Raw genomic sequence first — 17,672 nt, 5'->3', positions numbered from 1 at the left:
CTAAGCATAACAGTGCCTGGCCCAGCATCTCCCAGAGCAGTATTTCAAGGAGCTCTCAGTGCCTGACCTCACCAAACTCACCTGAACAGGGAGTTAAACACACTAAAACCAAGCAAAAATCTGGGTGCTTCACTGAGCTACCAGCTGTGGCCTTGTCTGTTCCTTTGGGCTGATTCCACTGCCCCTAAATAGCATTTTAAAAGGTTTCACCCTGGAGTGGAGCTGGAACTGCTCTGGGAAACTTATCAAATCAGATCTTGAAACATCAACCGCCAATTAAATAGTCTGAACATTTAAGTTTTATCTTGAGGGCAAAAAAGAAAGGGCACACCACTAACTCCAGCTGAAAGAGCTTCGTCTGTGTAAGGAGCAATGGTCACAGTAACTCAAATTTCAGCCCTGTTCTGACCATTTTAAGTGGCTGTAGGAGGCAATCAGAGCTCCAGAACTGCAGGGAAAGTAGCACCTAGATAAAGCATAGAGGACATCTAGTATTTCATGACAGGAAACCTGAAACGTGCACAGTATCAGGAGAATCAGCTGAATCCTGCATCCCCCCAGATGGAAAATTAGCTAAAAAGGTATTTTTGCAACAAGATCAGGAATTTAATAGTGAACATATTCCAAAGAAGATTGTAACAATCATAACTGCAAAAAGCCAGGAGGGCTCAGAGCTAAAGTGAACAGACAGGAAATGCAGCTATTTTGTATTTCTAGTGATACTTTAGTTGAAGAAAAAACACAGGGAACACAGATACAGGTTGTGTGTCAAGCCAGCCAAGGACAGAATCCTCCTGGCATAGGACAAACTCTTGAAGAATATTCAAGCTTTGCTGGGCAAATCACCAGCTGCCCTTCCCTCCCTGCAGAGCAATGTGCTCAGCTTGTTTTCTCCTAGCAAATGCTGGGGCTTCCCAGGCTTCATCCTGCTGCCAGAGGAAAGCAGTGCTGGGAAACTGAGGTGGATTCTGTGCCCACCCAGACCATATCCACAACAGCAGCAGCTCTGAGCAGGGCAGGTAACAACTCTCTGCTTCGTACTCCATAGCACAGAAATACATGTCAGCCCTACAGCTCCCAGAGTTAGGCACTGTCCTTCCAATAATCACCATTCCAAGCAGCCAGAAATTCTACACACAGCTCACATTGGAGCTGGGAAGAATTTGACCTGCACAAAGTCCATCTGCACAGAAGTAACAGTTTCCAAATGGAAGCAGCAAGGAGAGGAGCTCAGACTGAGCTCACATTGGAGCTGGGAAGAATTTGACCTGCACAAAGTCCATCTGCACAGCAGTAACAGTTTCCACAAGGAAGCAGCAAGCAGAGGAGCTCAGGCTGGCCAGCAGAAATCCCTCAGGCTGAGCGAGCTCTCCAGGCACGGAAAGCCCAGCACCTGCCCACACAAAATGCAGCTGGGACTCAGTGAGAGGCGGGAAGAAAAAGGGTAAAAAATTAAACAACCAGCTTTAAATATACCTCCAAAGTCCACGAGACAGCAGCCATCATCAGGGCAAAGGTCTGCTCCCAAGAGAGCAGAACAGCCCAGGCAGAGCCCTGCTGATCACAAACCCTTCTCACTCCAGCTCCAGAAAGCAGCAGCTCTTCCATTTCCAGCACTGCTTAAGCTTTGTGCTTTAAATACCACCAGGAAAACTTTAACAGAACATCCAGCACATCTGAGCAAAGCACTTCTCCCCAGGTAAAACAAAGGCTTAAGCTTCCACAGAGTTCATGGGTCACTCTCAGCCCGGGGAAAGCAGGGCCATAGTCAGCCCTACACAGATTTACCATAGCTGAGAATCCTAATGTGATTATCCAATATTACCAACATAATTATAGGGCCCTTGCTTAATGTCACTGCTGCAATATCTAGGCCATGACAGAACAGATTTAGATTTACAAGCTCCACCCTCTCCTTTTAAATAGGCAGGACCTGACCATGGTTAATGTTGGTGTGGCAGCCCCAGCCAGGAGTGCCTGAACTGTGCAAAATAATACAGCCAGGAACCTCACACAACAGCAGCACAGCCTTTGCCTCTCCTATTTTTAGGAGAGCAAGACTGGTTGTCTAGGGATTGTGGCAGTTTTGGGAGGGAACATTCAGTCTATCAGCTGTGATGCTCACAATGGCAAACAGACACAAATAATTATACAGTTATAGGCATCTTCATTGCATGGACAACGTGGGAAAAGCATAACTGCCTCTTGTCACTTCTCAGGGGGTTATTTTGATAGATTAAAGCTGATTTTAAACCATTCAGCTTCATTTCTTTGCATGTTTCAGGGCCCCAACTCATTACAGACCTCTAGGAGACACCTCACTCCCCACACAACTCCCAGCCAGGTCCATGGAGAAGGACAAAACAGGAAGCTGTAAATCACAACACAGCAGAGAAAGAAGGGGAAGGAAATTAATCTCTGCCATGCAACAGCATTTTAAAAGCCTAAAATAATCACTGGGCAAGATCCAGGCTGTGCATTAAACCCACACTCTTGTCAGAAGCTCCAGTCCAAGGGCAGCAGGAGCTTGGCACTCCAAGAGCAGCCCAGACACCCCAGCTCAGGGGCATTAAAGTCCCCCAGTATTTGCAGTATTTGTGACAGCAATTTCATAACAAACAGCAGCTCACTGGAGGCGCTGGCACCGTGCTGGCTGTCACAGCAGGAAGCACGTTTAGGTGTTCACGTGGGCAGATTTGCTGGGCATGTGCTCTGTGCACAGCCCTGTGCATCCACTCCATTACTCTCTGACAGGCAGACTTGCAAAACCCAAGCTGATAGAGCAGTGTTTTATTACTATGGCAAGACATGCTGCCTCCAAATAGATTACTTGGCAAGGCAGACTCAGTCCCTCTCTATTGTAACAATTTTAGTCCCTGAACTTTCACTGTAAGCTCGAAAAAAAAATAAAAATTAATGGGTCATGAATAACTCACGGCTTAAAAAATTTTTAAAAGAATCATTTGTTTAGTTATCAGTCAGCCCTTTAAAAAGCACATTTCAGCTGCTATTATTCCCAGCAGCTGCTAATAGCATCTGAGCCCTTGTTCATCTCCAAGTGAAATTAGCACTGGCATCAACATGCTGTGGAGCATGACGGGCTGAGTGAGCACGGCTGGAACTGCAAAGCCAGCAAGAAGCTGCAGCCACTGCAGGCAGCTGAAGAGCTCCCCTGGAAAGGCAAGGAAGCTGTGAATCAGGCAGGAGAGGAGAGAAAAAAGGAAAACTAGTCGAGCAGAGAGCAGGCTGTAGCTGGAGGTGAAGAGGAGGGAGAAAGCAGGATGAAGGCCAGGGCTGGGACTAACTGGGCTGGCTTGCCAGGGCCAGGCAGAGCAGGCCACGGAGAAGTGTCATGGTGACAGCACTCTCCATTTGGGAAGCAATCATGCAAGGATCCTAGGAGAGCTCACAGCAACAGACAGGTCAGGCATTGAGGAATTCTGGTTCCAGCATCTGGGAATTCTGATTGCTGGGGCAGCACACGGACATGCTCCTGAGCACAGCAGCAGGGAAAGCACAAACACAACTCCACATGTTCCAGGAAGAGCCCAGAGATGTCTGGCATTGAGGAATTCTGGTTCCAGCATCTGGGAATTCTGATTGCTGGGGCAGCACCTGGACATGCTCCTGAGCACAGCAGCAGGGGAAGCACAAACACAACTCCACAGGTTCCAGGAAGAGCCCAGAGATGTCAGGCATTGAGGAATTCTGGTTCCAGCATCTGGGAATTCTGATTGCTAGGGCAGCACACGGACATGCTCCTGAGCATGGCAGCAGGGGAAGCACAAGCAGAATTCCACAGGTTCTAGGAAGAGCCCAGACAAGTCTGGCATTGAGGAATTCCGGTTCCAGCATTATTCCTAGGGCAGCACCCAGACATTCTCCTGAGCATGGCAGCAGGGGAAGCACAAGCACAACTCCACATGTTCCAGGAAGAGCCCAAGCTCACAGCCAACAGGACCCTGCCAGAGCTGCACAGCAGTGCATGGAGGCTTCTCTCCTCTCCCCAAACCCAGGAATGCAGAGCTCACCTTTCCAGGAATGCCAGATAACCACAGGTTGTGGCCACCTGTGTAACTACAGGTTACAGGTAGCCCTGGGCCACTGAAGTGCCACCCCCCTGAGTAACAGGAAAACACAATTTAGGGACACATCCCATTCCTCTGCAGGGCAAATGCTCATCCCCCCTGAAGACAGCAATGAACTTCTCAACTCCTGAGTACATGCCAACCATCCAGAGAGGTACCCACTATCCCACCAGGCAGGTCTTGGGGAATTTAAACCCCCAGGTACAGCCAGGAGCACAAAGCATCCATCATGCAGCATTTAATGGGGAAAAATATCAGCTCTACATGGAACAGGGCTTTGAGTTTTCCACACATGCACAGGTGAAGAGGGAGAGGAATGAACTATTTGTCTGTTCATTTGTCAGATGTCTAGGAACAGGAAACAGCTGCAGGAGTCCAGAAGCTGCAGTCTTGTGGCTGTTACTCACCAAGCCTGTAACCACTGGGGATTGGATTCATCAGTTCAAATGAACCTAAGTAACTCCTTTATTTACTTATATCCCAACTTAAATAATAAATATATCACTGAATGCATCAGTTGCAGAAAAACTTTCAAAGGTACAGTGTAAGGCCTTCTTATGTTAAGTTTAAAACAAAAGGTAGAAAACAACCACCTATCCCCCTTCAAAACTAGCATAATTTAAGTTTTTTTTAAAGTCCAATACATTTAATCCTATCACATGTGCTGCTGAAAGCTGGGTGAGCAAGGCTGAGTTTGTGTGTTTCTGTGGTCTCTGAACAATACCAGATCTCCAGAAGATCCTGTGTGTCAGCTCTCACACCATCACAGCTGCTTGTTCCTCACCCTCTCTCTGAACAGGCCTCCTGAGGCAGCAGCACAGAGTTTGTTCTGGTACCAAGGGAAGGGCCAGGAATCTCCAAGGAGCAGGAGGGCCTTTGTTCTGTATTTGCATTATGTGACACAGGGCCCTGGTCCATGATAAAAGTTCCTGGGTACTATGGTGACATGAATATTAATGACCCTGTGATTAAAACACCAGGCAAGGAGTTATATTTGTATTTAATACAAGACTGTCCCTGCTCTCCTACACAGCCCTTATCAAATGGCTTCATCTTCATGGGCTTCAGCTTCTCATCTGTGAAATAATTTGATAAGCCTCCCTGCCACCATCTGCCTGTCTGCTCTGCAGAGAGGGGACAGGCACAGAACCACAGGTTGTGTCACACCTCACACTCAGAGCCTTTGTGCTCTGCAGAACAGCTCAGCAGCTCAAACTGCAAATGCAGCACAGAAACAGAAGGGCAAACTCATGTTCACATACCCAAGTACATCTGCTGACTCAGAAGCAACAGGTAAAGGCTGAAAGAAAGGCTCTGACATTCAGCACATGTGCTCTTCCCAGAAATACGTGCCCAAGGATGACAGGACAGTGTGACCTGCCTGTACTGCCCTCTGTCCCACCCTGTCCCTCCTCCAGCCCCTGCCACCCCACACATCAGGGCCCTGGCATGCATTCCTTCATTTCCCTACAAACACAACCAATAAAACATAAGAACCAGCAGGATCTCATCAGCTGGGTGAGAAGGTGAGCGTGGCTGAACCTGAGTCCCTGCACACACACAGGTGCTGCCACACATCTCCCAACTCCAGAGAGTGTTTTCTTTACCCATCTCAGGGTATTGCAATGCCACCAGCCATCTGCACACCCCTGCTACCCCACACTTCTTGCCAAAGGTCATGAGGAGAGTGATCAGAGCAGAGCCCTGGGCCAGCAGCAGCCACAAATAACCTTCTTGTGGCCACAGTGCAGCCAGGAGGGAGCACTGCCCATCGACCCAGCTCCCTCCTCCCAAGCAGCAGCTCAGTGCCAGGGAGGTTTTATGGCTGAAGCACTTCCCAAGTCAGAAGCCATTAATCCTTCAGAGGTCACAACAGGTAACTGAAGTATCACTGAATTAGCAGGTAGGTCATGCAGAGAAGGCACAGAAGGTCTCCATTTCTGTGCTCCTCACATCAGCACTGATTTCTTGTGTTCCTTTTAAGAATTTCAAACCACTTTGGAAGTCCACATTTGCATCACTCTCATGAACACTTTAATAGCACCCCTATACAACCTGGGATAGCAATGAAATCACAAAATCATGTATAACACCAAAGCAAGGGCTCCTCCTGCTTACTCTGTGCCTTGAAAGGACACTGATGTTCAGTGACAGCCACAGGAACCAGGCACATCATGTCCTCATGGAGCATTCTGCACATCTTTGAGACAAGCTTGAGTTTATTTCACTGCTGCCATTTGTGCAGCAAAAGCACACATCAGCCCTGCAAGCATCATTTTGCTTGCAGAAGGAGAGACAAGCTAAGATGATATCTGAACAACAGCTGTGCAATTAGAGAGCCTCAGAAGATCTTGCATTTTGCTCTCCCACCCTCGAGAACAGTCAGATTGCTTTGTAAATTCACACAGGCACATTTTGGGGCCCCCTACCACAGGCCCATGGGAAGAGAAACTGGTGTGTGACTAACAGAGAATGGAGATCAGCTCTACCTGCCCTCATCACAGCACCAGCCAGCTTCCAGCTCAGCTGTGAGGGGATGCACACGCAAATCCCTGCTCAGGGAACTCAGCTGCTGATGGCTTTTTTTATTTTTAATCTATGAGATCACCCGTCGCTGGTTCGTAATTTCTTTCTGCAAAATCATGAAGCAAACCAGATGCTATGAGCATCTTGTTCCAAAAATGCCTTTAATCCAATCCTGCAACACATGGCCCAGGGTCCTGGTGTCAGCAGGGGTTCTGCCACAGAGCAAGTGTGAGTTGACACCCAAATCACACGTGTGCCAAGAGGTTCACTGAAATCACAGCGAGGCAGCACTTGAGAGGAAACACAGACTGCAATTAAAGCACCCAATCTGGAAGGCCAGAGATCAATTCCTGACTTGGCCACACATGCTCTGCATTGCTTCACCTCCCTATCTGAGTTGCCAGCAGCCCTAAAAGGGGTGGAAGGACACACTGACAGGCTGTGCCAGGGCTCAGATACTCAGGGTAGTGAGAGCTCCTCGCATTAGAGGAGCTGCAGCAGCTCCCCTCTGTTTCACTCTGCTGCATCACACTGAGGGCAGCTAACAATAACCTTCATTTCATTTAGTGGCAATTCCTGGACCTCCTACAAAAGGAGAAAGTTTCCATAATGACAAAAAGCCACAAATGAGAATTACCTTGCAGTGCCTCACTTAAGCCCTTCCAAATCTTTTCCTTGTGCTTGTAAATCACTGTCAGTATTGTTCCTACTCTCAAGAAGTACAGCAGCCAGTATCTGATCCAAGGAGGTTTGTTTCCAGCAGGATACCACCACAAGGACATCCTGTGCTTCCCCCATCCAAGGAAGCCAGCACCCCTTCCTGGGAAACTTGCTTAGTTACCTCTTGCTATCAGAAGATAACTCCTCCATAAACCAATTTTGCTTATGGCATGTTCTCCTCAGAGACTTCCTGTCTCCTTCCACACACAGAACACAAGTAAACACTTAGCACAAGACAAGGCAAATTGGTTGTGACTTTCCAGAGAAGCAGCAGCAGCCCTGCAGCTGGCACACTGCCTTCCCAACGGGCACAGCCTCAGCCTGCCCAGAACATTTACACTGAAAAAAGTCACCTTCAAGGGAAGCAGCTCCCAGTCCCAAGACAAGTGTGCAGCACCTAGCCAGTGCTGACCCCTATTAGCCATGATTAATGCAGGTGGGTGAGCTTGGAAGGCAAGAAGTGCTAAATCCAGAGTGGATTCCAGCTTGTCTTCAGCACATTTGTAACTTCCCACCTGCTCTCCTCAAGCTGCTGACAAGCTCCTGCACAAAGGGGAGAAGGCTCATGCCACAATAAAAACATGATGCACATGCAACCAGAAGTTAGCAACCTGTTCCTTTAAAACTACTAAAACACTTGTGCAAGACCCCAGCTGGAGAGTTAAACCATGGATTACCCCCAGCCAGAATCCCCAAATAAGCTTTCTTACACTGACAACTTCATAGCAGGACTGCTTGAAACAGAAACTCCCCTGGTTTCACATGGAAGGTTCCTTCTGGGAAGATGATGGCTGGGCTAACACTGCCTTTAAACCAGCTTTTAGCTGCCACAGCTGCTCCATAAGGATCCTGCCCCCCTGGGTACAACCCAGACCCCTTCTGTGACAGGCAGCACAAAGCCCACGAGCCAGGCCAGGCCAGCCTCTGGCCCACACAACTTCTTACACACTTAAATCCACTAACACCTGCTTTTCCTCCCTGATTACATCTCAGGACACAGCACACACTGTCCCAGCAAAAGCTGTACTGCTAAAAGCACCAAAACAGTTGGGATACCTCAACATTTAGCAAATAACTCCCTTGGGATTCTTCACAAGTTGCCTTAGCTTCTACTCTCAGAAAAACAGACACAGAATCAAACATCCTACCTGGCAGAGCAGAGTGCAGAGTACATGTTCTGCTTCACGAGAAACAGGGAAAAAAAATCACATGTCCCATTCCAAGAGGAGAAACAGTTTAATTCCTAATCCAAATGTCCCTGGTCAGGTGATTAGCAGCTGGCCCTTGGCTGAAGCTGGAAAGCAGTAACTCACAAAATACACTTCAAAGCAATGTCTTGAACCCAACCACGCTGGAATTGGGTTGAGGATCACATAAATCTGCAAAACGTTCCTCAGATGGGAGTCGCTTTAAAGTGAAATTATTTCAGAAGAAGCTCACGTGTATTCTCAGTGACTTCAGGTAAGGATCACATAAATCTGCAAAACGTTCCTCAGATGGGAGTCGCTTTAAAGTGAAATTATTTCAGAAGTATATTTTCAGTGACTTCAGGTTATGGTGCTGCAGGGGAAGGAGGTGCCAAGGGAGAGCAGGGCAGGGCTCAGCAGAAACCCTCTGCACTCAGGCCAGCACCCTGGGCAGCTCAGGGCACCCCCACCCCACCAGGCTGGGCATTCCCAGCCTCTCCCAGCTGCTTCCCACATGCACTGCCACTGCTGAGGAAAGTCAGGATGGATCCCACAATGTCCCTCTTTTCAAAACAGAGGAAAAAGTACAGCTGGCAAACGTGAGATGATTCTGTGCCTTTGCACTGGTTTGTAATACCAAGCACTAAATGCTTTCAAATCAACACTAGCTACAGCACACAGGCATGTACCTGAAAAAAATCAGTGAGATATCCACCAATTATTAAACCTGAATCCCTTATTTACACACTTGAAGAGGAAAAGACCTTCAAAAAGTACTACTCATTTTAAAACTTTTCACAGACCTGCAGCCTGTGCTTTTTGCTAGAAGCAGAGCAAGACAAAACCCTGCTCAAACACGTGCCCCATCAATGTTTGCACACCTCGGGTCAGCTCAGCACCCTCTCACAACACTGTGAGCAGAGTCACACAAAACACAGAGGCCCTCAAAAATGGGACACTGGGGCAATCCCCAACCTGTTTTAGCTCACCCATGCCTTGTGGTACTTTGCCACACGCACCACTCCCAAACTCCTGAGCAAATTCCTCATTTATGGCAACATCCTTCTCAATGTTCCTGCTGCTTTGGTCCCCATCAGAGGGGCACCAGCCTCCCTAGAGCTCCAGCATGGGGCTCTGGGGTGGGGGTTTGCTGTTTTGGTTTTTCCCCTACACAAAGGCAGAAACAAAGAGCAGTATCTGATTTGGTCCAACACTCTTTTGATTTATTTTCAGAAAGAAAACAGCCAGACAGCAGCCTGACTTAGCCCCACACTGATAGAGCTCCTGGGCATCAATTTCAGCTCTGTGAAACACCACTCACCCCAAAACCAGTCACAACACCCTCATACTGGGGCACTGTGTGACTTTAAACCTGGCCCTGCAGACCCCCAGGGCCAGCAGCATCACAGATAATCCTTGTGCAAACTTTGAGGGGAATTGTTCAAGAGCTTATTTGTGCTGTTATATGGATTAGAGCAGGAGAGCTACAAGGACTCAACTAGGAATCACCTATTGCAACACCCTGCTTGTAAAAACCCCACTGATTCACCATATCCTAACACCACAACCAACTCCTCAAATTCCTTCTGCATTATTCCCATCTACTTCCTTCCAAAAGGAAGGGATGCTCCTCCCTGCCCAGGCAGGCAAGTATCCAGACAAAACTATTTTTCAGGGGTGCAGGGGGGGTACACCTGACCACAGCAGGTATTTTGGGGGATCTACACAAGAGCCCAGAGGCACGTGGAGCCATTTGCCACCTGGCACAGGCAGTGCTGCAGCCAGGGCACACACACTCCTCATCAGCAGGGTTGCTCAGCAGAATTCAGGGTGACCAGGCAGGCAGAGAGAAATTCCAACACTTCAGTTCCAAAACTTCTGGTTCAACTCAAGTCTCCTCCTCACCGTTCATCACTTCATTGGTTCTCTCTTTTAAGCCACTTTTACATCTCATTTTTTTTCATGTTTCACAGGCTGCACCTAAACACAGGCCTCCCCACTCCCTCCTAAAGCAAGGGGATGAGAGATCCTTCCTTCCCAGACAGGATACTCCTCCTACCAAGTGCTTCCCAGGGGACTTTTCCTTTTAGCAGAAATAGCCAGGAGTTGCCTCTTCAGCACTCCTGAAACACCACTGCAGCTACAGAGAGGTTTTCCAGCCGAGGTTTCAGACATCAGGAGCGTGGGGAGCGGGCTGCCCACTCAGGGACATAAGGCTGTTTAGCAGCACCCCCAGCCAGGGGCATGCAGCACTCCTGACCCACCCTGCTCACCAGCTGGCCCAACTTTCTGCAGAGGAAAAGGCATTTTCACTGCTGCCAACCTGCAAAGCAACCCACTGCCCTGCTCATGTCCCCTGGCAGGGTCCACTCTGCACACAGAGGATTTCACACTGCCCACAGCAGAGCCTCACTTTTCACCTTTCACCACAAGAACTCCCTCTGCCTCACAGGAACTGTTTCACAGGTGGAAGGAAGGAACCCAGAGCTGCAGGCCATGCTCCATCCCACAGACAGAAACAGGAGATGCAGGGAAAAGCCCCCACAAGCAGCAGCTCCCTCAGGACAGAGAGGCAGGGAAGGGAGGCTCTTCTCTCCCAGGCAATCTGTGCTCCCACCTCCACCTCTGCTGCAGCAGGAGAGCCCGGTGACACATGGCTTTGCTTCCCGGGGCAGAACCTGCCAGCACATTACTCATCATCAAAAAAAGCCTCTGCCTTCCCATGTTACCAGGATGAGGCCATCCTGCATTAAAGAGAGACTGACAGCTTCTCAAGTTTAGCTCATGTAGGTCCTAAGCTTCCAGAGCCAAAAGGGCCTTGGAAATATCAGTCCAGGCAAACCTACACTGCAAATATCAAGGAAAAAAGAAAATCACTATAGTTGCTAGGTAAGAGCCTGGTTTCAGTGCTCCTCTCAGCACAGCACAGCAGCAACCAAGTCTAAAAAACAGCCACAGACCTATTTTCTTGTACACCGTGGTGAATTCTTACAAATCTGAACAGAGGCAGCGTACACAGAGTCCCTTTTCCATTTTAGGGCTCTTTCTGTAAAAGCCAACACAGGTCCTCCCACTCAGCTCTCTCCCAGCAGCTCTCCTCTCCTTCGCCATCAAAACAAAACACTGTTTGGACTAAATTTGCCCAGGATGCTGCGCAGGAGGGACCAGGAGCAGGTCTAAGGAGGCCAACACCTCTCTGAAGGTCGAGGCTAAGGTTACCAGGCAGAGCCATTCAGGAGGTTCCTTACAGCCCCAACAAATGAAATGTAAAATGATAGTTTGAGCAGCAGAGCTGGTCACAATTAAATAAATGCCACCAGCGCTGCAAGGCCTGCACACGTCATGAGTTCTGTAACCCCCAGGATTCATTTTTAGGTCTCTAATAGTTTTATTTGGGGGAAAAAAGGGCAATTGGGATCACCACTTCCTCCTGCAGGCATCTCACACACAGAGAAATCCCTCATCCCAGGTCACAGCCAGTCCTGCTCAGCCTACCTGTGTGCATAACACAGCCACAAGGAATTTACTCCAGCGTTTTAATCCTCTCTGCTTGAGGTGGGAAACGAGGTAACAGCTGAGGAAAGTTTAAGACTGAAGGACACTGCTTTCTTTATTTACAGCACCTTGTTCTGCACCGAAATATTTGACAATTTTGGTTTGGCTGTTTCTTTAGGTTTTTTTTAACTCCCACTTTAGGAGAAGTGGGAAACAATTAACTTCTGAAAATCCCCCAATTAAAAAAAAAAAATCTACCAAACCTACACTGGATTTACAAATGGGAAGACCAGACACATCAGCTTACAGACACCACCAGACTGCAATTCTACCAAGGACAATGAAATATTCAGCAATCTGGGGGTCAAGGAGGCGGCTGGGTTCCCGGGACAGCTCAAGGCCTCCCTTCCAGCTTGGGAAGAGAAAAGCAGCATCCTCGAGCGCTCAGAAAGGCACCGGGACCTTACCTTCCGCCAGCACCTCATCCACGGTGACCTGGTGCCGGCCGATGCTGAAGACCCGGCCGATGTAGCCGCTGCCCGGGCCGCTGCTGCCGCCGCCGCCGCCGCTGGTGCCCGAGCCGGGCCCGGAGCCGCCCTGCTCCCGGCGCGAGTCGAAGAACTTCTTCATGGCTCAGGAGGCGGCAGCCGCCGGCGGCGGGGGCGATGCCGGTGTCACTCCCGAGCCCTCCTGGCTCCTGCTGAGGGGGGCCCGGGGCCGCTGGCCTGGCGGGGGCCGAGCCGCGCTGTCCCGCGGGGAGTCACACCTGCAAAAGCACCGGGGATAACGGGCCTGCGGCGCTGCCCCCGCGAGCCCCGACCCGCAGGGACCCTGCCCGGTACCTCGCAGAGGGCGGCGGGAGCCTCCATGCGCCCCGCGGCGCCGGCGTGCGCAGCCCCACCGGGTCACGGCGGCGGCCGGCTGCCGGCAGGGCCCGGGGCCCGCATCGCTGCCTGGCGGCGTCACCGGCGACCACCGAGCCCGTCAGGGACAGGGACCGACCCCGCCACCGCCGCCCCCCGCCGGCCCCATCCGACCAGGAAATGGGCCGTCACAGGAAGTCCCGGCTGCCGCCGGGAGCACCGCCCCCGCTCCTCCGCCGGCTGCAGGGCCCGGCCCCGCCGCACCGGGCTGTTCCCGTCCCGGGATGTCGCGCTCCGAACCGGGATGTCGCGCCCCCCAGAACGCCCCGTCCCGCAGCCCTCAGAGCGCCCCCCGCCTCACGGTGCGGCGGGATGGGGAGAGGGGGCTCGGCGGGATGGCGGCGCCGCGCGCGGCACGCTGGGGGCGGTAGTTCGGCGTGGCCGGCGGAGTGTGGGGCCCTGTGGCAGTGGGGACTACAAGTCCCGGCATGCCGCGCGGCTCCGGCCGGCAGGGGGCGCTGCCGGCGGGGCCGTGAGGGGGCTGTGGCGGAGCGCCCGGGCCGGGGTCGCCCCTCAGAGCGGCCGGGACCGGAGCCGCCCCAGGGACAGCGGACGAAGCCCTGGGGCTCTGCGTCCTCCTCGCCGTGAGGGATGAGTGCAGGAATCCTGTCCGTGAGGAACCACGGCCCACATTAGGGCTTTGCATGGTGACGGGTATTTACGTTTGTTTTTGAAATAATGCGCTAAAGTCGATGTTTTTGTGGTGTAATAATAAAAGGCCACTGCTGTGACATCTTGGGATTAACCTGAAGCACGAGGCTTATCTTCAAAGAGGCCCTGCTTTGAGAGCCTAAGAAAAAAATCCTGAAAGCAGAGATATCCTACAAAATGTCTTTAGTTTTACACCTGGTACCTGGTTTTGTAAAACCTGTGCCTTGGATTTGCTGTTAAATTACAGTTTCCTCCTCTTTCCTGCCTGGCAAGATGCTCCTCAGGGGCACTGCAGCTCCTCCGGAGTCCAAAGCCATTGGGTCAGGCTTTGGAAAGGTTTAGTTTAGCTCAAATCTTGGGAAACTCGCATTAAATGCAGTTTCAGTTCCTTTCAGCATTTTTTCCTTAGAAATCAGAGATTTTTCCCAGCTTATGGCATCCAGAGCAGCTGACTCCTCTCCTCATGCACTATTAAAGGCCAGAGCTGGGATTTCAAACAGCAGAGGGAAATGTTAAAATGGCAAAAATAGCAAAAATTGGTTTTTTTTTCCAGAATGAAACACCACAATACAAAACCCAAGCAGCACTTGGTTGCCAAATTAATACCTCCATGACAGCACCCCTCTCCTTCCTCCCTTCTGACTGGGATGGAAGAGGAAACCAAAGCATGGTCCCATTTTCCCAATGACTATTATTTCCTATATTGTGGTAATAACTACAGCCACCCTGCTGCCTGCCCCTGTCCCCAGGGTGGGCCAGGCCTGGTTGCTTTGGGGTGACAAAAATATTTACCCTTCCCACAGCCTTTGGCCTAGATGCCAGTGAGATTGGATCAGCCTGCTGTAAATGGGCTTAGTTGGGTTTTTCCTCACAGTGTTTGAAGACTTTTAAGATGTGTATGGCTCTGAGAACAGGCAGGTAAGATTGCTGGTGGTAATATTTAGCAATACACAGATCTGCCAGCACGTCACTACAGTTGTTTTTCTGCTGAGCCTCTTCACTGTGGATCATGCTACACCTTTCCACCATCCTTGTCCTCAGCAGGTCTTAAAGGTGTGGGCTCACAAACCCACCCTGCAGACCCCAAAGTCTTCTTTTGACCACCTCATTTCCAAGTACACCCCAAGTCCCCACAGCTGGAGCTGCAGTCCTTTCAGCCAGGCAGCCAGCACGTGTGAGAACAGTCCTTTTTCATTTGCAGGCTTCAATCTGCATGAAACATGCTTGGCTGTGCTTTGGGGCTCTGTGATGAATTAACTGCCAGAGCTCAGTACAGAAGGTTCACATGCCCTTTGGAATAAATACGAACTGAGTGAAGTCTCAGTTGCTTCTATCCGTTATTTTGAATTATTTTTTTAATTTCTCTAACCTGTGAAAATCCCCGGTGCAGGTAAAACACCCAGTGCAAAAAATTGGGTCCCATCACTGGGGATTTCTGGGGACTCTGCAGAACTGAACAATTTCCAAGGAAATTGGGCATCTCTGTACAGTACAGGGAAATGACTCATTTCCAAGTAAAGAAGATAAAAGCCACTGCATGCAGAGAGCTGCAGATGCACTGCTGAGCCTCCTCCCTGGCTCTGAGGGCTTTTTTTAACCGTACCTGCAGTGCAGTGCAGGCAGTGCCAGACCCACGCGTGGCTGGGGGCTCTGGTGTGCAACCCACGGGCACGCAAACCCCACCCATGAGCATTTTGGGGGGCAGAAGCACAGCAGGAGCCATCCCCGCCTGCAGACGCCGGGGATATTCTTTGTTCCACAAGGCACCAGGCTCGGCTGCGCTGCTGCAATCCCAGTGACCTTCACAGGGATCAGAGAGAGCTGAGCCTGGAAGCTCCAGGGGAAAAAGCTGATCCGTGGCCACAGCACAGACAGGGCCTGGTGCTTCTCCCGTGTCAGAGCGACTCCAGAGCACTCCCGGGCTTGTCCTGCTGCAGAGAGGAACCTCTGACTAATGCACTCAATCCTAAACAGCAAATTTGAAGCTGCTGAAATCCCATGACGCGAGGTTTAAAATATCCGAGTGTGGTCAGCAGAGCTGCTTCCCTGCACATTGTCTCCCTGATCCCTGGTCCTTCTGCACTGCTCAGAAAATGCATTCAAATCCCCAGGAAGAAGCACATTAATGCAGCTGCATCCCTCTTCATCAAACTTTCCAGACAGCTCAGCATTTTCTAAATAAAAACACAGGCCTGGGCAGGTTTGCTGCGGCCCCGAAAGGCGAGGGCACACTGGCCCCTTCTGGAGAGCTCGGGGAGCAGCAACGGCGGAGAGCAGAGCTGGCACTGTGCTTGCTGTCACTTAACCGGCCAGGGGAAACACAGCCGTGTTCACATTTTCCTGAATTCACCGCATAATAACGAGGTCTTAATCACACGGTAATGCTTATCTTGATAAGGATGTTGGGAGAGCCCTTTTTACACAGTGATTGGGGTAAGTGTTTCAAAGTAAGGGAGGAGATAGTCGGTTAGATATAAGAAAGGACTTGTTCCTTGTGAGGAGGATGATGCCCTGGCACGGGGTGCCCAGAGCAGCTCTGGCTGTCCCTGGATCCCTGGAATCATCCAAGGCCAGGTTGGACAGGGCTTGGAGCAGCCTGGGACAGTGGAAGTTGTCCCTGCCCATGGAGGCTGGAACAAGATGAGCTTTAAGGTCGCTCCCAATCCATTGCATTCCACAATTCTATGTCTCTTTAAATATAAATTTACTGCAAAAAACTCTGTTAAGCTTCTCACCAGCAAAGATCAGAGCCACTGTTCTATCATCTCTCTGCCTGTGATTTCCTGGATTTCAAGGATTTATTTCCAAGTGCACAGTAGTGGCCCCCAGAAAAACCATCACTGATCTCCATCACCCCAAGAAAAGGTCAGTTCTCAAGCACACTATCGTGGAGCTGGGCTTTACTGGGTTCAGACTTGTGCAGAGGAACAAAAACACTCCAGAACTCAGATCTGTACTTCACGTGTTTAAGAACTGGAAGCTTCCACCTCCTTGGTGCTCCTGTTTGCCCTTGCAGGACATCCTCACTGGCTCCAGCAATGGCTCTGCTTCCTGTGGCTGGAAGCCAATCTTCCCTCCACAGCAGTGGCACACCCAGAAATAATGGAGCTGCTGGAGCTCTGCAGGCTCACACACGTGGGATGCAGCAGCCTGGATTGACCCTGAGCACAGCCTGGGTGGGACAGAGCCCTGTTTCTCAAGGAGCATGACTGCACCACAGCTCCACACCGTCCCTTACACTAAGGGAAGTTTGCAGGTTGGGCTCTCCCTGAGAAGGGATTTATCAGCTGTGTTTCCAGTGTCAGGATCCTGTTGGGGCTCCTCCTGCCCTGGCTACCTCTTCCAGGTCTGCCCACACCCTTTGCTCAGTTCTGTTGAAATGCAGGGTCAGGAAAAGTCATCCTAAGCTGGGCAGTCATGGCTCTGTTTCCATCCCCTATAGCTGGGTCATGGCCAAATTACAGAGCAGCTAAGTAAGATTAAACTACATTGAGGCAATATTAATTAAGAAGAAAAAGTGAAAGCTACTCGTTTCCTCTTCAGAACTATATGTATGCTGACGAAAGTAAACATTCGTTAAGCCCCCTCCCTCTCTGGTGGTTTTTGCTGACTCCTGTTCCCCTTTGGATGGATTCAGGGCCACAGGCAGCCAGCAAAGCCATCAGACCACCGATGGCCCCGGGCTGCTTGCACTCCCTGCTGTTTATAGCTTTCGTGGAGAAAAGAAAACAGCAGACTGGGCCCGTGGCCAAGTGCAGCCTTCAGTTTCTCTGTGGGAGAAAGGCAGAGTGGGTGGGCATCTCTGAGGCAGTGTCAGCACAGCATATGCTGGGGGACAGCAGTGTGGAGAGCCCCCCGCCGCCGAGATCTGCTAGAGCTGCCAGCGTGAGGAGCTGTGAGAGCAGCTGGGATCCCCTCCTGCGTGAACACGAGCATCCCCACCTTGAGAACCTGGTGATTGAAGCACACTTGAAACGGGAATTCGACTCCTTGCAGTGCTCATCGCTGTCTCCCCTTACAGCTCATTGTCTCAGCCCTGTGGGCTCCCCCTGTGTCCAAGTGGTTTCTTGTTTTAAAGGCAT

The 17,672-nt window shown here is 50.7% G+C and overlaps 1 protein-coding gene across 3 annotated transcripts in view; it reads right to left on the bottom strand.

The window, feature by feature from the left end:
• Positions 1–13,201, bottom strand: part of AAK1 (AP2 associated kinase 1) — a 55,604-nt gene extending 42,403 nt beyond the window's left edge. For all 3 annotated transcript variants that reach the window (XR_005628330.1, XM_039716695.1, XM_039716704.1), the window contains exons 1-2: positions 12,859–13,201; positions 12,484–12,782 (exon numbers count right to left, since the gene is read on the bottom strand). Coding sequence is in view for 2 of the 3 variants with exons in the window: in XM_039716695.1 (XP_039572629.1) it covers positions 12,484–12,646 (163 nt within the window). In the remaining variant the exon portion in view is untranslated. The remainder of the gene's footprint in view (positions 1–12,483; positions 12,783–12,858) is intronic.
• Positions 13,202–17,672: the final 4,471 nt, after the last annotated feature.

Source organism: Passer montanus, unplaced genomic scaffold (genome assembly GCF_014805655.1).
Source record: "Passer montanus isolate IOZ18808 unplaced genomic scaffold, ASM1480565v1 scaffold101, whole genome shotgun sequence".
NCBI lineage: Eukaryota > Metazoa > Chordata > Aves > Passeriformes > Passeridae > Passer > Passer montanus.
The sequence above is the reverse complement of the archived record's forward strand: the minus strand, read 5'-3'. Positions and strand labels throughout refer to the sequence as shown.